Source organism: Rosa chinensis, chromosome 5 (assembly GCF_002994745.2).
Source record: "Rosa chinensis cultivar Old Blush chromosome 5, RchiOBHm-V2, whole genome shotgun sequence".
Classification (NCBI taxonomy): domain Eukaryota; kingdom Viridiplantae; phylum Streptophyta; class Magnoliopsida; order Rosales; family Rosaceae; genus Rosa; species Rosa chinensis.
Window position 1 is genome coordinate 64,459,843 of NC_037092.1, and position 25,468 is coordinate 64,485,310.

At 37.5% G+C, this 25,468-nt stretch overlaps 4 protein-coding genes across 15 annotated transcripts; 1 reads left to right on the forward strand and 3 right to left on the reverse strand.

The window, feature by feature from the left end:
- Positions 1–1,015: 1,015 nt before the first annotated feature.
- LOC121053116 lies at positions 1,016–2,116 on the reverse strand. Its single transcript, XM_040519577.1, has 2 exons — positions 1,433–2,116; positions 1,016–1,290 (listed from the first exon to the last, which is right to left on the reverse strand). Exons 1-2 carry the CDS (start codon positions 2,025–2,027, stop codon positions 1,232–1,234), a joined length of 654 nt encoding a protein of 217 aa, XP_040375511.1. The 5' UTR covers positions 2,028–2,116; the 3' UTR covers positions 1,016–1,231.
- A 1,932-nt stretch (positions 2,117–4,048) lies between these two features.
- Positions 4,049–6,995, forward strand: LOC112167522 ((-)-germacrene D synthase). Its single transcript, XM_024304550.2, has 7 exons — positions 4,049–4,208; positions 4,422–4,689; positions 4,954–5,329; positions 5,430–5,651; positions 5,871–6,009; positions 6,146–6,394; positions 6,645–6,995. Exons 1-7 carry the CDS (start codon positions 4,086–4,088, stop codon positions 6,939–6,941), a joined length of 1,674 nt encoding a protein of 557 aa, XP_024160318.1. The 5' UTR covers positions 4,049–4,085; the 3' UTR covers positions 6,942–6,995.
- Positions 6,996–14,909: 7,914 nt separating this feature from the next.
- On the reverse strand, positions 14,910–18,708 carry LOC112166118 (carnosine N-methyltransferase-like). 12 transcript variants are annotated; one of them, XR_005800610.1, is made up of 9 exons: positions 18,403–18,707; positions 18,089–18,181; positions 17,868–17,999; positions 17,628–17,734; positions 17,039–17,153; positions 16,447–16,520; positions 15,879–15,947; positions 15,735–15,788; positions 14,910–15,339 (listed from the first exon to the last, which is right to left on the reverse strand). XR_005800610.1 is itself a non-coding variant. In XM_040507142.1 (5 exons), the coding sequence occupies exons 1-5, from the start codon at positions 17,712–17,714 to the stop codon at positions 16,036–16,038; spliced, it is 324 nt and encodes a 107-aa protein (XP_040363076.1). In that variant the 5' UTR covers positions 17,715–17,734; the 3' UTR covers positions 15,955–16,035. The 12 variants fall into 12 exon arrangements, 1 of the variants encoding a protein (XP_040363076.1); XR_005800609.1 differs by having other exon boundaries at positions 17,865–17,999; XR_005800605.1 differs by adding an exon at positions 15,438–15,560 and having other exon boundaries at positions 17,628–17,999; positions 18,403–18,706.
- Positions 18,709–19,057: 349 nt separating this feature from the next.
- On the reverse strand, positions 19,058–19,753 carry LOC112163835 (F-box/kelch-repeat protein At3g06240-like). The gene has a single exon (XM_024300088.1). The coding sequence runs from the start codon at positions 19,751–19,753 to the stop codon at positions 19,058–19,060; it is 696 nt and encodes a 231-aa protein (XP_024155856.1).
- Between the last annotated feature and the right edge of the window lie 5,715 nt (positions 19,754–25,468).

A 25,468-nucleotide genomic window follows, 5' to 3' on the forward strand; every position in this document is an offset into this window, starting at 1 on the left:
CTTAGATTCACGGAATGAGACATAAGAGATATATGTACTGTGTTGGTGATTGGGTCATAACATCTTTAACCCTTCCGAAACTCTACATAACCCACAAAAATATTCTTCTTTGCACAAGGATGAAGTTTTCTCCGTTGTGGCTTTAGTATATGGGCATAAGCTGTGCACCCACACTCGGGGTTTGATATTTCTCAGTATCCAATCCAGTTTGGTAAACCGTGGATCTGGGAAAGCTGAAGCCTTCGCTGAATTGAGTATCATGAACCGCTTGTCGGTTACCGATTTTCTCAGTTTGGGCCGGCCTGATTTTGGCTGGTTCAGCCTACTCCGCTAATATTGCCAACCCTAGTTTGTATCAGTTGCATACCTAACTTAGAGGTTTGTTCGACAATTCCATACCTATTCTACCCACGTTACCTTATAGGAGTTGGGCAAAACAGCTGACTTTCAGGTCAAAAATAAAAAGAAATGCATGTAGTACATATCACTTTAAGGTATTAAAAATTTAATGCCTACTGTTTTTTATTTTTTATTTTGTGAGTTTCATTGTTTACCTTTTTTTAAACGTATGACATTTAGCGATGTTCATTCTATGTGCTTTGTTAAATGCCCTGTCAAAATGTATAAAGTTTTAGTCACCTCATTACTATGTGATTTATTGGTTACCTATTCTAGAGGTAATGTTATTTAATGTCATGGGTATAAGGTATGTTTAATGATATGAGTTTATTCCGATGTCTGGTTAAGAAGTATTTGCTTTTAGATACCTCATTGATATGAGCTTTATTGCTTTTTGATACCTCATTAAGGCTGGTTTTTTATTATTATTTTTTTTTTTTTTTAATTTTTTTTTTTAATTTTTTGTTTAGAGAAATCTATGGTAATGGTATTGCTATTAGTTTCGATCATTGGTTACTTATTTTGCAGGTTTGACACATAGTGATTATCATTTTTTTTTTTGAATAAAATAAAACTTATATTGATTCTCAACGATGGTTACAATCGTTTATAGGGGCATCCCGAACATTCACAGGAGCATAAATTGACCTACTAAGGTTATATTGAAAATCTAAGGCAGAACAAACCATATTTCGTTGGAATGGTTGTTCGATTACAAAGTTGAAGCTCACTTTCTGGAAATAAGAAAACAAAGCAACTACAAAGTGATGTAGATTATCCTCGTCCATTAAAAACCGGCTATGCTGCTCGCCAATGCTCGCAATTGAGGTGCTTACAGTATAGTAGCCCAAGTAAGACTCCTTGAAGTCATTGAGAATTTTCTCCATCGATCTGCAAGGAAAGAAAAATAAACTAAAAACTAATGAAAAACTTGGCTTATCTGCGACATCAATCGAGCGCATGATAACAACAGTCTCCTTATTTAAAATACTAGACATTAGCTAAGGCCTCCAGAAATCTAGGAAGCCCATACCCTCATCCATTCCACCCGGGTCCCAAACCCAATAGCTTGAGAAAAAAGAATGGGCCCATGACTGCACCCAAGAGTCCACACCCATGACTGTGGGCCTCTCAACCACTATGGGCACCCAAAGCCCAGCACTACGTTGCGTCGTTTGCCCGCCGGTGCCACTATCATGTACCAAAACCGGGAGCCAACCCCGACTTGTTGCGTCGCCTCTCCACCTCACCGCCATCCTTCGCAGCCAAGTCCGGGCAGTGACTGCACCACCCCGCACTACCGCAGCCAACATCACACCGCCAACCTCCCATGTCAAGGAAAACCAGAACATCCCGGTCAGCACCATCAATGTCAGATCTGCAAAGAAGCATCGAAACCACCACATAGTGCCCGGATCCCAAATCCGTATCGGAATCCATGAGCAGCTTCGCCGGCCTAAGCAGCGATCACCCATCGCTTGGTCCCGGAGAACAGAAGCAGATCCATCTGATCGGATTTGGGATTGACGGTTGAGGGCAGTGGGCTGCACCTTGTCGAGGTCACGATGGACTCCACTGGAAACAAGCGCTTGAGCACTCTGTGTTGAGAAAGCCTCAAGGGCTTCCATGGCTGTGAAGCGCCGTTGCCAGCGCTAGGTATGCGAGAAAGGGTCGCACACATTTTTTAATATACACATAGTGATTATCATAGTTTTGAGGTAGGTTGTTTTATGATACTTGTGGTTGACATTGTTGCGATGGCTTGTAGTAGATATTCATTCCATTATAACACATATGTTGACCAATGAAGCAAGTTTGTAGATACATGTATAGAATATAATATTACATACCTTACTAATATAATAACTCACCAATTAAGGAAAAGAAATATGAAATTATACTTGGAAAGAAGACTAAATAAAATCAAACCTTAGTAAATCAAATAGAATGGTCACTTACATATCTTGGAAAAAATTTTGAAAAAGAAAAACAATTAAGAATAGATTTTTTTATAATAAATTGGAAAAACAAGAATTCTTTTAAACAATTTTATTTTATTTTATTGTATTTTAAAAAAATTAATTCAAATTTCAATGAGTAGCAATAGTTAAAGAATTGCAAACCTTAGTAAATCAAATAAAGGTCACTTTTAAAAAAAAAACAAACAAACTGACAAGTCTATATTAAATAAAACTATTACAACGATAGATGTAGAAGCTACATCGAATTTAGAGATATCAAAAATAGTACGAAAAGCAACAAAAAAGGATGCAATTAAGCATTTAATGAAGCAAAGGACAGAACCTGAGATATGTAAAATGGTACCGACAATATGGTGCACCATACCTCCATGCAGAGAACTGCGTCGAGTAGCGGGTAACCCTTCCGGCACCGACCTTGTTTAAGAGACTAAAAAGAGGTACCAAGGATATGGTGCACCAAACCACCACACACCGAAATGCGTCGAGTAGCGGGTAACCTACCGTCACTGACTTTGCCCAAGTAACAAAAAAAAAACCAAATGAAAAACAAAAAAACAAAAAAAAAACCCAAAAGGACACTAGGCCCAAATCCAGAACCGATCCGGACCCCAAGCCCAATTTAAAAACCAAATCTAGACCCGAATCAGACCTGAACCCCAAATCTGGATCTGAGCATCCACCAAGTCGCCACATGAATTCCCAGATCCCTCGTCGTCCGAGCCACAACCCTACCACATGGTTGTCCTCCACCAGTCCGGCGAGAATGCTCCCCAGACGCCCCACCGCTTCCTTCCTCCAATTTTTGCTGCCCACTGTAGTCACCCTCTATGTCAAACAGGACGTGAGATCGTTGATTGTAGCTTGTGGCTGCTTAGCGTGCCATCAGATTGAACAGGAAACCCGTCCAACCTGTTGCCACTCCACACCACCGCGTCCACTATATCACTCCTTTCCTCCACCGGACTTGAATGGTTTTTCCACCACCTGAGCATCCCTTGGCACTGAACGTCATAGAGATGAACCCGACGCAAAGAAGGAAATCGGATCAATCAAAAACCTGATCCGCCGCTGTGCTTGAACCCTTCCTCGCCTTACGGGCCTCCCAAATCCTCCATGGTAATGGAGGGATGGTTTAGAGCAGATTGCGATAGCATCCGCTCTCTACCCTAGCAGACGCTAGGTTTTTCTTTTCAGATTGACAAAAAAAAAAAAAAACTAAATAATAGTCACTTATATACCTTAGCAAAGTTTTTTTTTAAGGGAAGAGAAATTAAGGATAGAATTTTACAATAAATTGGAAAAACAAGAATTCTTTTAATTGATTTTATTTCTTAAAAAAAAAAGAAGAAGACAAAGTTAGTTCAAATTTCAATAAGTAGCTATAGTTAAAGATGCTAAAATTAAGGATTAGCTATCATTTCATATTATGGGTAAACCTTAGTAAGTAGGGTGACAATTTATAGCCGCGCCCAAAATTAGTTATACATCAACACTCTACAAAGAAGGTTTTCCTACGTAGGTTAGGCATATATCAGTAGACGGATAAAAAAATTTCCCAATACCTCTTTGGAAATTAGGTTTATATCTAATTATCTAGCTATTTCAAAATAGGTGTTAAAAGTTGCGTGTGTGGCTATTCCATTATAAATAGCAAAGAAGCACTTACAACACTCTTCAACTCACGAAAGGCATTCGTACAAGAAAATGTCTCTCCAAGTTTTAGCATCTCAAGCTCAAAGGCCAGATACTATTGCTCATGTTAAGCGAAAATCAACTAATTACACCCCAAGCATTTGGGGTGATCATTTTCTCTCTTATGCTACCAAGGTAGGATATATAGACACTCGTAGACACGCAAATTGTTCTTCAAGTTAGTTATTCCCAGTTATATATACTTCTATTGATTTTAATTATAAACCTTCAGTTGAGCATCATTTTACTGTTTTGTATCATTGCAGTACCATGTAAGCTATATATATGTACAATCCCTTATTTCTGAAAATCATGCAGTATTTCATTTCTTCAAATTTGCCTGTGTAGGAAGTGGACATTAAACTTGAGAAACACGTTCGAGAACTGAAAGAAGAGGTGAAGAGGATGTTAATGGATCCTGTTAAAAAGCCTTCACAAAAATTGGACTTGGTTGATGACATTCAGCGCTTAGGCGTGTCCTATCATTTTGAAAATGAGATTGATGAAATTTTGAAACAAATTCACCACAGCTACTCTTATGGTAGTGTTGATGACCTTTACACTACTGCTCTCCGTTTTCGATTGCTTAGACAACAAGGTTATAACGTTTCATGCGGTAAGTTGTCTATTTGTGTGTCAATTCCATGCCAATAGCTCGCTTTAGAGAGTGCTAAATTAGGAAGAGTATATGTTACTGGATATGTATAAATTCAACTTTGTCATGATTTTGTAAACTCTTATTTCAATTTCTATGCGCATGCATGTCAATATATAGACAACAAGCTGACATGAAAATTGTCCATCACTTTCTTTGTCTGTATATAGTATTACAGATATATGATATATTGAGGCTCGTCTAATGGATTGCCTAGTGATGCAGATATATTCAACAAGTTCAAGGAAGAAAATGATCAGAAATTTAAGGCATCTCTTCTAAGTGATGTATCAGGACTGTTAAGCTTGTATGAAGCCACCCATCTTAGGATACACGGAGAAGACATACTCGAAGAGGCCCTAGCATTCACCACCACTCATCTTGAGTCGGTCAAACATAGTTTAAGCCCTTCACTTTCAAAACAAGTAGCCCATTCCTTAAATCAGCCACTGCGGAAGGGCATCCCTAGGGTGGAAGCAAGATATTATTTGTCAATCTACCAAGAATGCGATTCCCATAACAAAACTCTCCTGACTTTTGCAAAGTTGGATTTCAACCTGCTGCAGAAACTCCATCAGAAGGAACTATGTGAAATTACTAGGTTAATTAACCATCAAACTACATGTGTGTGTGTGTATTTACTAAATCAAAGAAATGCTATTTGGTTCTACCAATTAAATTATTTTATAATTTAATTGTAGGTGGTGGAAGGACTTGGACGTGAGAAACAAGCTGCCGTTTACAAGAGACAGAATTACCGAAATATACTTTATCTGGAGTTTGTCAGCGTACTTCGAACCTCAATATTCCTTTGCCAGGAGGACATCATGCAAAGTCACTGCCATACTATCTATTGTCGATGACATTTATGATAACTGTGGCACACTCGAAGAACTAGAGCTCTTTACTGAAGCTATTCAGAGGTTAATTTATTATTTAAAATTAATTGTCACTATACATATTTAACTATATATATAGTGAATTAACCTTAGGTCAGAATGACTATATATATAGTTAAATATATGGTTGATAATAAGGATCCAACATAAACACTACAAATCAACCGTGTGTAGATTTAAGAGCTTTTTTTGGTATGTTAAAATATGCAGGGCTAACTTCTCAATGGTTTACTGTTCAATTAGGTGGGATATCCGTGCCACAGATCCACTACCAGATTATATGAAAGTCTGTTATAAGGCAATGTTAGAAGTCTATACTGAAATTGAGGAAGAGCTTGCAAAGGAGGGAAAGTTGTACCGAATCCACTACGCCAGAGAAGCTGTAAACCCCATTCGCCCAGTACTTTTTAAGTCTATATCCATTTTTGAGTTTTGAGTCTATAAACACAATTTTTGTACATAAAATATGACTTTCGTTAGCGACTAACAAATGTTAATCGTTTGTCTCTTATATATAGATGAAAAAGCAAGTTAAAAGTTACTTCCTTGAAGCTAAATGGTTGCACCACCAACACATACCAACAATGGATGAATATATGGTCCTATCTTTAGAGACCACAGCCTACCTTATGCTAATAACAATATCTTTTGTTGGAATGGGAGATATTGCTACACAAGACTCTTTCAATTGGTTGGCCACATATCCCAAGGCTGTAAAAGGGGCTGCAGTAGTTTGCCGACTCATGGATGACATAGCGGACCACAAGGTACATACCTATCGCTATATATAGCAAGTCTTGATCGATTTATATTGTCCACTAATTCCATGATAGATCACTCGAGACTTTATAGTACGTATAATAGTTGTTAATTGATACATTGTACGTGTAGCAGGGTTTTGGTTTTGTATATGAGTCAATTCCTCTCGTGCATGCATTTTTTGTTTTGTTTTGAATACATCAATTTTTAGACTTTCCATTTGAACCTAAATGATCATGTACGTCTCTACATTTGTAGTTTGAGCAAAATAGAGGATATGTTACCTCAGCTGTAGAGTGCTACATGAAAGAATATGGTGCCACGGAAGAAGAAGCAATAACCGGATTGCGTAGACAAGTGAGTGACGCATGGAAGGACATAAACGAATCGTTCCTCCTTCCTAATGTTGTCCCAAGGCCACTACTAATCCGAATTCTTAACCTTGCATGCGCCATGGATGTTGCATACAAGAATGAAGATGGTTACACTACTCATCATGAGAGTGTGATCAAGGATTTTGTAGTTTCTACACTTGTTCAATCTGTGCCTGTATAAGCTTCAAATTATGTTTCTTACATATCGATCTTATGGCCTCTCCGGATTAATCTTTTTTTTTCTTTTTTTTTTGAATAACCGGATTAATCTTATGAAAACTTGATTATATCGATCGAGCTCCTGCCTCTTTAATTTCCTTTGCTTCTTCTCCTCATTAATATCAATATATATATAGTCACCATCATTGAACGAGTGAATGGTATCTCTCTTTCTTAACCTACTTGACCACTGATTTATGGCACAAGTACTATATCAATTATTGTATGTGGCACAAGATTGATCAAACTTTCTGTTGAAAATCATTTCGAGAAAAAAAAGTTCAAAATAGTCATTAACAATGTTTTTGACATCAACATTCGAAAACTGACATAAAGAAAAAGGGTAGGACCAAATGCAACTTTAGAAGTTTACAGAGTTACAATTCCAATAATCCATCTAATATCTTTTAGAATTTATCCACAGTACAATATTCATTTCCAAGCCGTAAGGATGAGATTCTCATTTGTCATGAATAAATTAGTCCACAGTAGATATTGAATTTTTTTTTTCAACCACTTTTTTTTTTTTTTTGAATCGATCAATCCATAAAAGATTGTCATTTCTCAAGCCAGATTGACCATTGAATAGACAGATAAGAGGTTATGGGGGTACCACAGTGGTACATAGGGTTAGACCACTCATTAGACAACCAGTTCTAACATATTAAAGAAGCAAGTCTATAAAAAAGAGGCTTGAGTTTAGAGAAAACGTACCATAGAGAGAGACAGCGCTGTGATCAATAGGAGGCTTGAGTCGCTCGCTCCTCGGTCTGATTCGCAAACCTAGACTCCAAATCTGCCTATCACTGATCTCAATCAGATCCTCCCAGTGATCATCTATAGTAGCTGGAGTAGAACTGCAGAGCGTGGAGAACCAATCTCCACTTAGGGCAGAGACCAGAGGGGGTCGCCGGAATGGAAAACCATAGCCAAGGCGGCTAGGTCTTAGAGAGAGCTAGAGACTCATCTATTCTTAATGGTTTTTTTTTTTTTTCAACAGCTTGGAACCACCAATTTTTAGTTTTATTTAAGATTTTCCATCCTAGCTTTGCTACAGTTACATAATTGAAAAAGCAAGTCTAATTCCTACACCCGCCATATATTTAGGCTAAAAAGTATATTTCCAACGGGCCAATGGAAGTGATTTGGCATCTGCTCTCTAAAAGAAATTTCGAGCTTCTTAGTCCATGATTTAAGTGATTTTAGGAGAACTATTTTGTTTTTTTTCTTGGCATTAGATTTTAGGACTACATTTGAAGCAAGACACTGACATGATTGGATAACAAAACTCTAACCAGCACAATTCCACCTCAAGTAACGTTGAAGGTGAAATCAATAATCAACACCACATAAACTACGACTCCCTTCTCGGAAAACAAAACATTTGTCACCCTCGTAAGATATTAAAACATTTTAAAATGCAACAACAATTTTGTGAAGTGATGTGCTCATATTATCCTATATTTTTATGCCTATTAATCTTGGTTTTTATGTTTAGTTCTCCTTATTTATGATTCATTCACATCTTTTAGTGCTTTTTGTAGGTTTGTTTCATAGAAACAAGAAAATAAGCTAAAATGTGCTAAGTTGAATTGAAAGGCAATTTGTAATCCCAGGTCCCAGAATCTGACTGTGTAAAACATCCAATTTCTCCGAATTACTGGGAAAGTACCAAATCAAATCAGATAATGAGCCTTATATCATTGGAAAGCTATGAATGTCTACTTTATAACTTTCTGTAGAATTTTTCGGATGTCGATTTCGATACTTCTGGGGTCAGTTATGATTATTTGAGTGAAGATAGGTCGGACATGAAATCTGCTCGGGAATTTACAACTATTCATGGAAAACTCAGGACAAAAGAATACTTTAATTCAGGGTTAATTCGATGATTTTATTCTTTCCACAGTGGGGGATATATACAAGTACGAAGGAGTAGTCTAACTCTAATAGGAAATAATCTTTCCATAATTACAGGATATCCTAATTAAATAAGAATCCTAATTACTTACAGATTTACAACGATTCTAGGACACTCCCCCCTAAATTTGTGCATAGATGTCTATCATGCAAACTTGTCAACCGAGTTGTCAAATACCTTCTTGGACACTCCTTTAGTAAGAACATCAGCTAATTACTCCTCTGAGTTTACAAATGGAAAGCGAATAACCTTTCTTTCAAGATTTGCTTTAATAAAATGACGGTCAACCTCCACATGCGCTGTTCTATCATGTTGAACTAAATTATGTGCAATCTCATTGGCAGCTATATTATCACAACGCAAACCCATAGGCCTTTTAAGCCTGTAACCCAGGTCTTTGAGGACATTACGGATCCACAACATTTCATAGACTCTATGTGTCATACCTCGAAATTCTGCTTCTGCACTTGATCTAGCAATGACTTTTTACTTTTTGCTAAGCCAAGTGACAAGGTTCCCTCCAATAAAAGTGAAGTACCCAGATGTAGAACGTCTGCCAGTTTTATCACCAGCCCAATCTGCATCTGTGTACCCAACAACTTCCAATTCATATTTTTTTTTCTCAAACAGAAACCCTTTACCTGGCGCCATCTTTAAGTACCTCAAAATATGAAAGACTACATCCATACGCTCTTCACTAGGACAATGCGTAAACTGGCTAACAACACTCATAGAATAACCAATATCAGGTCTAGTATGTGAAAGATAAATCAATCTTCCTACAATGCTTTGATACCTTCCTTTATCAGTTGGAAGTTGATCAGGATAGATAGTAAGTATGTGATTCATCTCAATAGGTGTCTCGATTGGTCTGCAGTCCAGCATCCCCGTTTTGGTAAGCAAATCAAGGACATACTTCCACTGTAAAAGTAAAATCCCCTTCTTAGACCTAGCAACTTCAATACCCGAAGAATACTTCAGTTGTCCCAAATCCTTCTTTTCAAACTCATTTGATAGATACCTTTACAATTCATTCATCTCTTTTGGATCATCCCCTGTAACAATCATGTATTAACATACATAATAAGATCAGTAATCGTACCATTCTTGCGTTTGACAAACAAGGTATGGTCAGAATTTCTCTGTTTGTATCCAAAGGCTCTAATGGCCTTTGAAAATATTCCAAACCAAGCTCCGGGAGACTGTTTCAGGCCATACAAAGAGTTCTTTAATTTACACACCTTGGCAACGTCACTTGGATAATTCTTAACACCTGGGGGCACATCCATGTACACTTCTTCATCCAACTTCCCATTAGGAAACACATTCTTCACATCAAACTTGTGTCAGTGTGTTGTAGGTGAGATTAGAATCCGGACAATATTAGTCTTTGCCACAGGTGCAAAAGTCTCCTCATAATCAATCCCATAGCCTTGTGTATATCTCTTGACAACTAACCTTGCCTTGTATCTATCAATAGTTCCATCGACATTATGCTTCACAGTAAACACCCAACGGCATTCTACAGTCTTCTTTCAAACAGACATAGGTACTAGCTTCTATCTTGCATTCTTCTAAAGAGCTTCCAATTCTTCATGCATCGCCTTTGTCCATTTTGGATCCCTTAATGCATCCTGCACGTTACTAGGAAAAGTTGTCTCAGGAAACGATCGATCGCTAGGGACCAAATGATCGATCGTCTGGCTACTGGAAATTTCTGCATGTTGAAGCGATCGATCGCTGGGTTCAAGCAATCGATTGTTTGCTTCTGCCTCAGAAAGCGATCTATCGCTAGTGCTGAATAATCGATCGTTTTATCCACTAGGAGCTTCAATCTCTCAAAAAGATCGATTGTCAGGTTCAAAAGATCGATCATTTTTGGCTGTTTCAGAATTTCTACCTTCAAATCGTTCCTCCAAATTTTCCAAGTCTTCAAAGACATCAAAATCAACAATAGAACTAGGATTCCCTTCACAACCTCTCTCCTCCTGAAGGGAAGACTGAGAAGCTCCCCCTGAGTAATATGGCTCAAATTCACGGAATGAGACATCAAGAGATATATGTACTGTGTTGGTGATTGCGTCATGACATCTATAGCCCTTCTGAAACTCTGTATAACCCATAAAAATACACTTCTTTGCACGAGGATCAAGTTTGCTCTGTTGTGGCTTTGGTATATGGGCATAAGCTGTGCACCCAAACACTCGGGGCTTTGATATTTCTCAGTAACCGGTCCGGTTTGGATAAACGTGGATCTGGAAAAGTTGAAGCCTTTGCCGAATTGAGTATCACGAACTGGTTGTCGGTTATCGATTTTCTCAGTTTGGATCGGCCTAATTTTGGCTAGTTTGGCCTACTCGGCTGATATTGCCAACCTTAATTTGTATTAGTTGCATACCTAACTTAGAGGTTTGTTCGACTTTTCCATACCTATTCTACCCACGTTAACTTGTAGGAGTTGGTAAAACACCTGACTTTTAGGTCAGAAATAAAAAGAAATGTATGTAGTAGGTATCACTTTAAGGTTTTGAAAATTTAATGCCAACTGGTTTTTTTTTTTTTTTTTTTAATTTTGTGAGTTTCATTGTTTACCTTTTTTTAAATGTATGACATTTAGCGATGTTCATGCTATGTGCTTTGTTAAATGCCTTGTCAAAAAGTATATAGTTTTAGGCACCTCATTACTATGTGATTTATTGGTTACCTATTCTAGAGATAATGTCATGGGTATAATGTATTTTTAATGATATGAGTTTATTTTGATGTCTGGTCAAGAAGTATTTGCTTTTAGATACCTCATTGATATGAGCTTTATTGCTTTTCAATACCTCATTGAGGCTATTTTTTTTTGTTTTTACTTCTTTTATTTTAGAGAAATGTAGGATAATGGTGTTGCTATTAGTTTTGATCATTGGTTACTTATTTCAAAGGTCTGACATATAGCGATTATCAAAGTTATGAGGTAGGTGCAACTTCCCATTACTTATTTTTTCTTCATCCAACTTCCCATTAAGAAACGCATTCTTCATATCAAACTTGTGCGAAGGCCAATCTTTGTTTGCTACAAGTGAGATTAGAATCCACACAATATTGATCTTTGCCATAGGTGCAAAAGTTTCCTCATAATCAATCCCATAGCCTTGTGTATATCTCTTGGCAACCAACCTCGCCTTGTATCTATCAATAGTTCCATCAGCATTAAGCTTCACTATAAACTCCTAACGGCATCCTACAGTCTTCTGTCCAACTGGCATAGGTACTAGCTCCCATGTTGCATTCTTCTTAAGAGCTTCCAAGTCTTCATTCATCGCCTTTACCCATTTTAGATCCGTCAATGCATCCTGCACGTTACTAGGAATAGATACAGTAGATAATTGATCAATAACAAGTGCATGTGACCCAGAAATCCTATGGTTAGATATAAAGTTAGCTATAGAGTATTTAGCTTTGGCTTTCGTATATGGTTCATATTGTGTTAATGTTTAAAGTTCAGCGGTAGCTAAACCTTTGTTAACGCTGGTCCGATGGGCAGACCGCTACCTATGATATTCTCAGAGTTTCCGCTACCTGTCAAGTGAAATACAGAGGGCGTCAGAGGGAGACCGCGCTGGGCGGTCTTCTCTTCTCTGATGCCTAAGTTAGTCAATGTATTTATGTTGACAAAGTAACAGTAGGTAAGTATTAAATGCTTAATTAATGAGGAAAGAGGAGATAACCTTTTATAGGTGAGGAGACAGCTAATCTTCTCCATGTTTTCGATGTGGGACTGATATGCGTCAGCGGTGATCTAGGTGCAAGCCGGGGCTCAGGCGGTGGCCTGCTTGGCTGTGTTCCTGTAGGTCACTCCTTTGGCGGGAGTCGGTACCGCTGGGGGGGTAGCATTTGCGTAGCTCATTATAGCTAATTATGCTTGCAAATGCCTTGTAAATACATAGTGTTTCTTAGGAATTTCCTTGGTAACTCTTTGTGATTTCCAAGGTTCGACACTTTCTAACCCAGAAGACTCATTAAAGTTTAGGGTACATGAGATGGATCATTCTGAGTGGGATCTTTAGTTGGTGATGTAGAAGGAGGAATATATTGTGTGTGAGTTTCAGATACGTCTTGATTTTGATCCAAACTATCCAAAAAAGTCATCTCAGGAAACGATCGATCGTCTAGCTACTGGAAATTTCTACATGTTGAAGCGATCGATCGCTAGGGCTGAACAATCGATTGTTTTTTCCACTAGGAGCTTCTATCTCTCAAAACGATCAATCATCAATTTCAAACGATAGATTGTTTTTTGTTGTTTTAGATTTTCTGCCTTCAAATTGTTCCTCCAAATTTTTCAAGTCATTAAAGACATCAAAATCAACAATAGAACGAGGATTCCCTTCACAACCTCTCTCCCCCTTATGGGAAGACTGAGAAGCTCCCTCTAAGTAATATGGCTCAGATTCACGGAATGAGACATAAGAGATATATAGACTGTGTTGGTGATTGGATCATAACATCTTTAACCCTTCCGAAACTCTGCATTTACCCACAAAAATACTCTTCTTTGCACAAGGATGAAGTTTTCTCCGTTGTGGCTTTAGTATATGGGCATAAGTTGTGCACCCTAACACTCGGGGCTTTGATATTTCTCAGTATCCGATCCAGTTTGGCAAACCGTGGATCTGGGAAAGCTGAAGCCTTCGCTTAATTGACTATCATGAACCGATTGTTGGTTACCGATTTTCTCAGTTTAGGCAGGCCTGATTTTGGCTAGTTCAGCCTTCTTGGCTAATATTGCCAACCCTAGTTTGTATCAATTGCATATCTAACTTAGAGGTTTGTTCGACAATTCCATACCTATTCTACCCACGTTACCTTATAGGAGTTGGGCAAAACACCTGACTTTTAGGTCAGAAATGTATTGGTTTAACATCAAGTATCTAGCAAACCAATTTCTTAAGACACCTTTCTAATACAGAGAAAGATAATTACCAAAGATCCAAACTTCACATAACCAAATAAATTGGTGCATTTGGTTAAAACTAAAACTTACAAAAGAAGATCATTGAACATATATTATCATGACGGTGACTCATATAGTCACTAATCTGATCTAAACAATTACAATAAAGAACAGATGGGTTGAAAATGAGGAGTGACTACTCACAATTTGAAGGCAGTTCATATCAATCATTTAGCCAAAGTAGACTCTTCATATGCAATCACGTAAAAGCACTCCTTTCTAACCATATACGTCTCAATCTTCTCTTCCTTATGACCACTCCTTATCAACTCCCACTTACACGCCCTATAACTATAATGATCACTACTCCCTTTCCCCAGAAAAATACTAGTTTCCATAGCCAAGACCGGCCTCAAATCAGTTATCCACTCACGCTGATCTGAAACCTTCAAGTCATAGAGCTTAGTCCAAGAGTCCGTGACCTCATACTCTCTCATGACCCACAAATCACCTCATACTCTCTCATGACCCACAAATCAATGCAACTATCAGAAGCCACTACTAGAATTTTTGCCTTTTACATCGGCCAGAAACCGATGTTAAAAAGAAAATCATCCGATGTCTTAGTGGGTGATGTTAAAGATCACGAAAAAAAAAGACATCAGTCAAAAACCGATGTCCAGTTCAAAAATAGACATCGAATAAGCTTATGGAACTGATGTAAAACCGTTATTATGATGACATATTAGTGTGTTTAGATATTGTTAAACCTTCATATTTTGACATTTAATGCTTAATGAAGTATAGGTCCAACAGCAGAAATATTCATTTTAACATTGTTACTCATACTAGAAACGATGTTTTATACCGTGTCACACATCGGATTCTTTGAACTTTTGCTTGCTATTTGTGAGATTCACGGATATTTTCCATATATCTCACTATTTAAGATTCAATCTACATTCTTTAGTATTGTATATATCAATTCTTATTTACTTTGTTTTTATAATTATTAACTGATTTGTAATTGCTACTAGGATATTCAATCCACATTTCTCAAAATAAAATGATTCAAAAGTAATTGCAACACTGGGGCATTGCATTAATTTATGTCTTTGATCATGATCCTTATAATTTATAAGAGACATTTACACCTAAAATGACAATGGTCAAAAAGCTAGAGGAGTGCTCCAAACATAATTGAGAGCAGATGCTCCATATGAATTAAACAAGACTACATGAAATTCTGGCAACTTTGCAGTGCTCCTCTTTGGGAGTGGTAGTAAGCAATTGTCCACGTTGCATCTTAAGTAAGCAATTAATTTACCATGTTGAGCTTTGGCAATGTCCACGTACGCTATGCTGCGAACCCAAAATCACCTACATAGAAGCAACTCACTTGAGTAGAGCCGATGGTTCTAACTTCTAACCATCATTCTCAACCATTATTTTCCATAAGTTTCCAGTATGTCTTGTGACATTCTCCAAAGATGGGAACTACATAAGAAATATAAACAGATCAGGTTATCTTCCTACCACTCAAATATATACAACCAACGGTATAGGAAATGAAAGGAATTATCAGTAGTAAGTACCGGGAATAGAAGCAGGACAAGACACTTTGAAAACATAACAAATGTTGAACAGCTCAATATACTACGTGACCCGGCCTGAACTACTGAGCACAAATGAGAATGTAGTTTAACAGAAGCCAAAGGCTGCAGGAATATTTAAGTTCTGTGTTCAAATTTTGGTCTGTTTCAGAAAGACCTTCACTAGATCCATGACCTCTAGCACTCAAGGATAACAAATACAAAGATCTCATACACTAAAAGAGGGACAAACAAAGGAAAAAAAAAGAAGGGAAAGCTTCAGTACTTGGGGATACTTACTTGCATCATTGATCTGGGATTTGTAGTGTAGGTTGTCTCAATGGTCTTTTCCTTCTGCAGTCCATGGACAAGTAGTCAATTTATACATGTATAATTGTTCCCATATGTCTAATAAACAAAAAAGAATGAAAAATGAGAGATTACCTCTATATGAAATCCATAATGTAAAGCAACCCTCTTCACGTCCTCCAAACTCAGTTCAATAGACATATCCTAAAAAAAATAAAACAAAACAAGTTTAAAGATTTAGTTCTTTATTGGAGCATGTCAGGACATGAATAAAGAGTGAATAACTTATGCCTCATTTCAAGATTCTTGATAGGGTTTCAATGTATTCAACAATGTTGTGTGCTGTATCAATAAAGAAACAGGTCACAACCGCATCCCAAGCACCAATATGTGTCGCAAATAATCTCCGTGAGATATAAATAGAGCGGTTAGTTCATATATGTTCCTGCAGCAGTTGCATGCATGTATCAACTTTTAGAAGGAATCCATGCCATTCCTTGTGAGTATAAAAATAGAGCAGATTAATGAAACCGGGCGTGGGGCTGAGCCTCCCAGCTAGGCTGGGTTCCAAACCCCTTTCAAAAAAAAAAAAATAATAATAAAGCAGATTAAATATCCATGCCATTAAGATTAAATTTCATGAGCATCAAATTCGGTATATAAGTATAAAAATAGTACCATTATGACATACATATTTGCTTACCTACTTGGCTTGGATCATTATAAACCTCAACAAAGTCACCGCCACACATAGAAAAGCCTTCAGTAATCCCTGCACTGCTTGCATGAACATCAAATTGATAGTACACAGAGCATAAGTGAAACTTTTAGGGTAAAAGTAGTATTCAAATTATTAAAAAAAGAAAAAGAAAAAAAAAGCATTTAGATTCAGCATAAACCATGAGCATATTGTAGTTCATCAAAATAAAGTGTAAGGAATATGTATTAGTACGGTAACAAAAAATTGGGAGGGTATGTTTCAACAAGGATACCAATTGATGGCAACTATTCTCATATGTTTCTAGGTCATAGTGATAAGAAAATGAAGACCATCCAAGTATCCATCAATAGCACCCGTAGAATTTCAGTGTAAATTCATGATTCATGGACACAACTAGTTTAAAGCATCCATTAAAGCTTTTCAAGACATGATATCCATGTAAGGAAAACGATATCTTTGTAGCATATCAAGGACAAAAGCAGAAGTTCCAACATGACTAATGGAAATTCAACCAGAAAAGTGTGCTTCTGTAGCATTACTAAAGACAAAAGAACACGAGTAGCAGCATGAGTACCTAGCGGGATGAATATCTGGTATTGAAACGGGACGAAGTTTGGTCATCATCTGAAAGCGAATTACAATTTCTGTGGATCCACGGATATATTGTCCACTCCCCAGCAGTTTGACAACTGATAAACAAATGAAGATAGGGAAGCAGGGGTCATTACCCACAGAAGATGGAATAACAACTAAACTAATAAACACAAAGTAGATTAACTATGACTCTGACCATAAACCAAAACAAAAATAAAAACCTAACCTAAACTACTCCGATTTCAATGAAATTTCATAGACACTAAGCGAACACACTAAACTGGATACTGGTAAATTTTTAGGGATTTTGGAGATCATTTGCTATGCTAATTAATTAAAAGAAAACAGAGGACAGAAACCTGCGAAAACAGAAACTAAAGAAATAAACAAGAAAACGATTTTAGGGTTTTTGGTTTTGAGAAAACAATCAAAATAAACAAGGTAGAGATAACCTATCCACTCCAAAAACAATCAAGCAACAAAGCTTCACAACTTAGTGAACTTAACATATATACACATTGAAATAGATATGTAAATATGTTATAATGGGCATTCTAGTGTCAAACTACCAGAGGGGATAAAGAGATATAGGGGGTGGTTGTGACGGTAGAGCCGACGGCTTCGAGCTCGTCACGTGAGCTGCAGCAGACCACCATTGGAAGACAGGGACGCCTTCCTGCTACGCCCAACAGGTCCATAAATCTCTCATGCTCAATTCAATTCACAGATTCAGTTAACTATAACCTCAACATCTCCGACTGAAAAGTATATATATAATAAAGGAGATTGAAGAGAGATAAAGATACCACATTGAACTGGAGTCTGTCGACGGCGAGATAGAAGTGGCGCTGTTCACTCCTCACAAAAACTAACCTCTCCTTCCCAAATGAAGTAAACCCAAATCCCATCCTCACCTTCACGAACAACATACTCTCCTTTATCTGCAAAAACCCAAAAAGCTCAAACCTTTATTCACAAAACCACAATTGAAATTTCATAGCACAGTAAAAAATGAGGTTGTGGGATTCACCGTAGTGCTTTGGAATTACGAGCTGGGCGATTTTCTTGAGCGAGGAGCTGGGTAGGCGCTGAAGCAGAGGAACGCAGCCCAGAAACTCAATCACTGCAAAATGCAAATGAAACTCATCAAGCTCGGAACTTTAGCGCAGAATTCGATGAATTTAGGGTTTCTGGCGAGGGACCTGATTCGGAGTCCATGGTTGAGAATGGTGAAGTTACAGAGGTAGAGGTGATCATTGGCAACAAGAACATTTGGTTTTTTTTTTTTTCCGAATTAATAAAAAGAAAAAGATTTGAGAAATAGAAACATGAGATGAATGAAACCTGAAATGGGAAGGGAGGGAACTTCAATGGCGAAGACCTCTGCAACCTACAAATTTGATCTGAGCCTGCTACCCATTCAATTTCTTGATAGAATCACAATAAAAAACCACAGTAGGGGAGTGAGCGGAGGAGAGGGAGGCGGTGGTGGCCGTGAACAGACGGGAGAGAAAGAGGAGAGGGCTAGGGTTTCGGGGAAGAGCCAGACAGAAAACGGGTCGCTAGTTCTTTTGGAGATAGAGTGAGGATGAAAATGGGTCGCCAAAAAGAATGGGAAAACTTACCAAGTGTGGGTGGCATAAAAATTTTGTTCCCCGCCTGTCCAAATATTTAATTTAATCTTTTCCGCGTTTTTTAAAATTTGTAGACATCGGTCAATAAGCGATGACAATTATATACATATAAATCAGAATTTGAGGAATCGATGTTAATAACATTTTTTAACATCGCGTGAATTCCTCACCAATTTAATTATCGTGATGTCTTTCGAACAATTACACACAGGCATCCTCTAACAGAACTGAGACTTATATTAAAATGGTGACCACCATGGTGGTAGTCAAGAGAAGTAGGCAGCGGCATTGTTCGGAACTCCTCCTTTGCCAAGTCAAATGCAAAAGTATTTCCATCTCCGCAGCTCCGCCAATGAATTGCCTCATTAAAAAAAAATCCCCTGGTAATTGATGGGACAGTAAGGGAGTTCAATAGTTTTCCAACTGTTAGCTCTTGATGAGAATACCTTAGCCTTTACTATCTTCTCCCCACGGAAAAAATTAACAATAAGTTTGCAGTCGTCAGTGGCGGCCAAATAGCCAAAACCATAAGGACCTGGGTCAGGTAATTTCTTGAAGAAGCCAGTTGATGGGTTCCAGATATACATATCTGAATTACTAGGAGCTGCAACTACCAAACCATTGCAGGAGCACAGTATTCTGACACGACGGCCCGGTTGCTTGAATGGGCACCTAACCTTTCTGGAATCCATCGGTTTCTCAAAGTCTAGGGATTCACAGTCAGATTCATGAGCTTCGCAGAGGGCTCTGCGACTTACGGTTTGCTGCTCGGAAGCTATCTGGAATTGGGATTTGGCGAAATTTGGGTCGGACAATATCATGAAGCGCCAGCGTTTCGAAACGCAGGTGAAGCGAATTAGGGATTTGATCGACAGCATCTCCAAGATTTTCACTATCAAATCTTTCGGTAAGCACTCGGAGATGTGCAATTGCAGATCGATATTCGTCGCGGCGAACGAGCCCATGAGAAGAAGTTCAAAGGGTTTAATACGAAAGAAAACAAGCACAAGTTTTTGAGGCTTTATAGTGATGGGGATCAGAGCAATGACTTCGTAAGCCATAACCGTAGTGAGGTTTGAGAGTTTTTAACTAGGGTTTCTATTACAGGTAGGGTTTGAATTTTCTTAAATCGGATTCGATTAACAACAGCAAGCCAGCAACAAGACTAAAGTGAAAAAAAAAAAAAAAAAAAACAGTTCCGCAGACAACTTCAGACATAAAGGGTTAAAGTAAAATCACAATTATAGCCTTATAGGTACAACTTTCACAAAAATTTGTACTCTTCCTCTCACAAAAGTTTTAAAACCGCACTCGATGGTACTCAGACTTAAAAGTCTAGTCATTAAGATACTTCTATTAATTTCTGTTAAATAGAGACATGTGTCACGCATGTGATCTGAATACCTCTCATGTGGCAATATATATCAGACATCTCCTGCTTTCACATAATGCTAAATTGCTAATTCAATTTCAATACACGGTAAAACAAATTTGTGGTTAAACAAATTGGTTATTTTGTTGCTTTAGACACCTTCAAATTTTTAATTTCAAACTCCAATTCATGTTTTAATTCCTACATTCTCTTAGTACAGATTGTTTTCAGAGAATTTGAAGCTCCATAATGGATTAGCTCATTCAGCAGCAAGACCAACTCTTTCAGTCCCAGATTTCCAAAGTATAATCGATAGTTCTCAAATGGAGTTGTAGTCTAGAATTAACTCCATGGGTCTTTCGAATTTTTACTTGGGACATAATTATTGAACTTTGGGATTTGTACGTAGGGCTGTCAGTTCCGACACGACCCGATAACACGACTCGAAACCCGCACGAAATAAAGCGGGTTGAACCCGCACGATTAAAAAGCGGGTCAGCCATGGGTCAACCCGCCATGACCCATTTAATAAATGGGTCGGCCACGGATCAACCCGCCAACACGAAGTGAACCCGTATAACCCGATTATGCTATACTTCTTCTTGAAATTTTGGGCGTTGGGAGTATTTGATCATAGGATTAGACAATTTGAAATATTTTTCTTTATAATTATTGGATTTAATTATTTATGAATATATATATATATATATATAATTATTTATATTCTTAGTCTTGTTGAGTTTTTAGTGAATTCAATCAATTTATGCATTTTTTTAGTTAAATGGGTCGCATTGTTAACCCTTAAATGGGTCATTTTATCTAGCACGACATGACCTATTTGTTAAATGGGTTAAGCGGGTTGGAAATGGATAACCCGTTTAATAAATAGGTTGGGTTTGGGTTTAAATTTTTGACACGATTATTAAATGGGTTGGGTTTGGGTTTGTATATTACGACACGACAAATACCTTAACCCGACACGAACCCAACCCGACACGACCCATTGACAGCCCTATTTGTACGTAGGGGCATAACCACATGGTAGGTTGTTTGGGCTATAGCCTAGACATGATTTTGGCCCAAAAACCCGTAAGTATATGTATATTTCTCTTCAGCCCATTCTAGTCCAAAGAAAAAAAAATTATATGCAGCTACTCGACTAACTCGAGTCCTCGGGTCTCCTTGACGGCAGTGCGGCACATCAGTTGCTGCTTAGTTGAACACTTGAACCCATAGACCCCCATCAGAAATCACCGTGAACCCGTGAGTCCATGACGTCCGGCAATGACCCCGAGCCGTTCTGGTAATTTGGAGATTTAAAGTCTGATTTGGGGATCATAGAATCACAAGCACAAGTTGTTCTTTTGCTTTTTTTTGTTTGATTTGGAGAATTGGAGTTGCTTTTGTTAGTTAGTTTGTTTGATTTTGGGTCTTGACCTTTTTGATTATAGGACTTGACATTTTGTGTTCTGCCGTTCTGGGTCTTCGTCTTATGCTTCAACTTTGCAGGTAATGGAACTACAGCTGCAATCCTTCTTTGACAACTTTGATCCCTGAGTTGCTGCTGCTAATTTTCATCAAAGTAACTAACCGTTATTGTTGTCGGTATTTGTTTCTAGATAAAAGTTGGTTGGCTAAAAGATCTTACAAATTTCAACTTGGAAAACCTTGACATTGAAGTTGGTTGCTTTAACGACTTCTCTATGCAGTACACCAGTGTTGTCCACTGCTAGGATATGTAGCAACGTCCAAGGTACAAGGAAAATGTTTAATTGTTGGCATCTCTAAATAAGTAGATAGATACATAACAATGATCATTTTAGAACAAGTGCTTGATTATTGCTTGATAGACCGATGTTATTTTCCATCTAGGTTTTATATTTTGAAGTTCTTTTCAGGCCTTATTAGTTGTTGTGATTTACTTATGTCTAACAAGTTTGTCTTCTTGTTTTCTTTTTCTTCATACAACTTCTAGGTTTGAGATTTCTTTTACATATCTTTAAATTCATGGTATTTGGCTTCAAATGTCACGCCCCCAAATCCAAGGCCAATATTGTATTGAAATATGGCTCGTGAATTTGTGACGTGAGTCAAAACAAATAAAATTTTCTTCTTGAATAAATCAACAGGAAGTAAAAGAAATTATATACATGTTTGAATAGTACTTTTATTAGAAAGCACATATCGGTAAAATATTTACATAACCAAAGTTAAGCAAAATTCGAATCAGTACAGGTATTCACTAGAAATAGTAGTAGAAAAATATTATTTTATCTAGTAGGTTCATCCCGTTTTCCCAAGCATCTACTCAATACCTGAAAACAAGAAGGTGTAGCATCATGAGCAACACAAGCCCAGTAAGTACACAACTTACATTCTTATATTAATGTGTCTTATAAGAAATCAAAACTGAACAACCAAGTTAAAATGTACCAAGAACCATTTATATGTTCATACAAAATTCTTAAATATGTATATATATACACACAATACATACACACATATATACAAATATATTCATTCGTGTGAATGGTTTATGAGACTGGTAATAAATCACTTAATCACATCTCCTTATTGAACCAACAAATATTGCAGCATTAATATGTGAAATAACATTAAAGCAATACATGCTTGATCACAACCAACAAATATTGCAACATTAATATGTGAAATAACATTAAAGCAACACATGCTTGATTCTTTTTTTACTAACACCTTCACATATTCAAAATATATCATAGATAGATATTTGATCAAAATAACATAAGTACACTTCTCTTTTTAGTGAATTTTCAGATTAACTGGTAACAAATCACAAATCCACGTGTTAGGGTCCGACGTACTATACCCAAAACACGGGAAAACCAGGTTGACTGGTATCAAATCACAAATCCACGTACTAGGGACCGACGTACTATTCCCAAAGTACGGGTAAGCCGCAGCATACCAAAGACACAACTAAGGCATGTATACTCAAAGTAAGCACACTTCCTAAGAGTATAATAGTGCACTATCTGAAGGGACTAGGGCCCACAGCTTAACAACCACGAAGCACAACCACGAAGCACCAAAACACATTTACCAGTAATTCACTTAAGCACGGGGTTGTTGAAATCACCCGGCTTCACAATTGTACTTTTCAGACATAATCAAATTCACAACATACAATCTTTATAAATTATAGATTGTATATATGTATATGTATACACACATATAGATACATATACTTAGGAATAATCTCATATGAAAACATGTATAACATAATTGTATATCACAAATAAATAAATTCACTAGCAAACAACATAATTAAAAAGAAACTTGTACATAATTGAAATCAAGTAAAATAGGTAATAATAAAGCACAAGCATTAAATAACTATAAACAATTTAACAAAATTAAATTATAGTTAGTATAAACATTAAAAAGAAGCTTATACATAATTGAAATCAAGTAAAATAGGTAATAATAAAGCACAAACATTAAATAAGTAACTATAAACAATTTAACAAAATTAAATTATAGTTAGTATTTCAGTCCTTATGTCCAAATCCATTGAAGTTCATCAACCATGTTCATGTTTCTCCGATTAGAGTCATCAAACTTCAAAATATGTTATGTTGTCCATCACAAGTCCGAATTAGTCAAATGAGTACACCACTTCAAAGGGTTTTTCACAAGGAATCCAATGGAATAAGTCATGTAGTCCAAATCAGAGTGATATAGTCCAGAAATGGTGAAGATCCATAACAGTGCAGATGTGACGTCTCGAACCCGAATTCACCGGGTTACTAGTCATTTGGACGGTAAACAACTTTTACTTTCACTTTTACTGTCGTTTCAATGCTTTTAGGGGGCCCTAAAAGTTGACTTTTTGTTTGGGTCAAAATTTGAGAAATTTTCCTTCATGAAGATTGTAGAGGACGTTAAACCGAGCGCGTGCATATGTGGTACGTAAAAATCGGACTTTGTATGTGAGAGTTATGGCCAAAAATGTGAAGTTACTGTTCATGGTAATTTTTGATTAAAATAGAAAGTTACCCCGGGTAGGTTTCCATTTCCGGAAACCCACCCTTCCTCTTTCTCTCTCCTCCCCCCCGAGCTCTCTCTTCTCCGGTTCGGCGATTTTTCTCCTCCCACCGATTTCCGGCGATTCCGGCCACCAACCGGCGTGTCACCGGTCACCAGAGGAGCGCCTCCTCCCTCTGAGCACCCTAGCAACCTTGGTTTTCCACGATTTGGCCGGAAAACCACGGATCGAAGCCAAAACCCCACCGGCTGCAGTTTGGAACTTTTGCCGATTTCCGGCGATTCCGGCCACCTCCGGTCCCCATTTTTCCGTCGAAGGTTCGGTTTTCATCACTGATCATTTCCCCTATGGCCTTGTATCACGATTTGTTGTGTAGATGCCGAATCGACGAATTGAAATTCTAGGGTTCTTGAGGATTTCTGGGTTTTTGTTCATTGATCGATTTCGGCCGTTTTTAATTGTTATTTGGGAATGTTGTAGTTGAGAAGTTGAATCAGTGTGTTGAGAAGGTGCTACTGTCAAATTTTGGTGGCCATCGGAGATGGTGGCGGCGGCGCCGCCACTGTGGGCGGCGGTAGCGGCGGCTAGGGTAGTTTATAAATTTCAATTTTTAGCTAGTTAAATTCTATAATTATCATAGAGCTTATATATGAAGTTTGGTGAATTTTGGAGGAGTTTGGAATTGTTTGTGAATTTTCAAAGTTTGGAGTTTTGTGGTGGAATTATGGGAAATCCGACGGCCGGATTTCCCTCGTTTTCATTATGGAATATGTAAATTGAGGAATTAGAATTGTGGAAGAGATTTGGGTTGAATTTGAGAAGTATTGGAGATAGGGATTTTCGGATTTCGTTTAAGTTCGTAATTATTTTATCGGATTGCCGTTTACGGAAATATAATTGTGTACAGGGCAATGTCGCGAGCTACGGTTAGATGAAGGAACTCGTTTGCGTGGTTGCCAATAGTACTGTGAGTGGACATTTGTTTTTAAATTAATTCCGCATGCAGTATTATTATTATTTTCTTCCAATTGAGATTTAATTATGTTTTGAATATTTGAGATTTAGTTTATCGAGATTTATTTATGGATTACGAGATTAGTATTGAAATTCCTTCTCGAGGGCTTTTAGTAGATTATTGAGATAGTCAATCATGAGTTATTGAATTGAGGAATGATTTTCGGGAAGTGACTGATTCAGAAAATATTATGAGGATTCACGAGTACGAATGTTTCATCGCATATTTGAGCATGATTGATTTATCGAGATTTATTGAGCTTTGAGCTCCGTACTTATCAGCTTTGAAGTTACATTGAGTTTTCTTCCGAAGGCATTTATTGATTTACAGAGTATTTGATTTTATGCTTTCGAGGATTTATT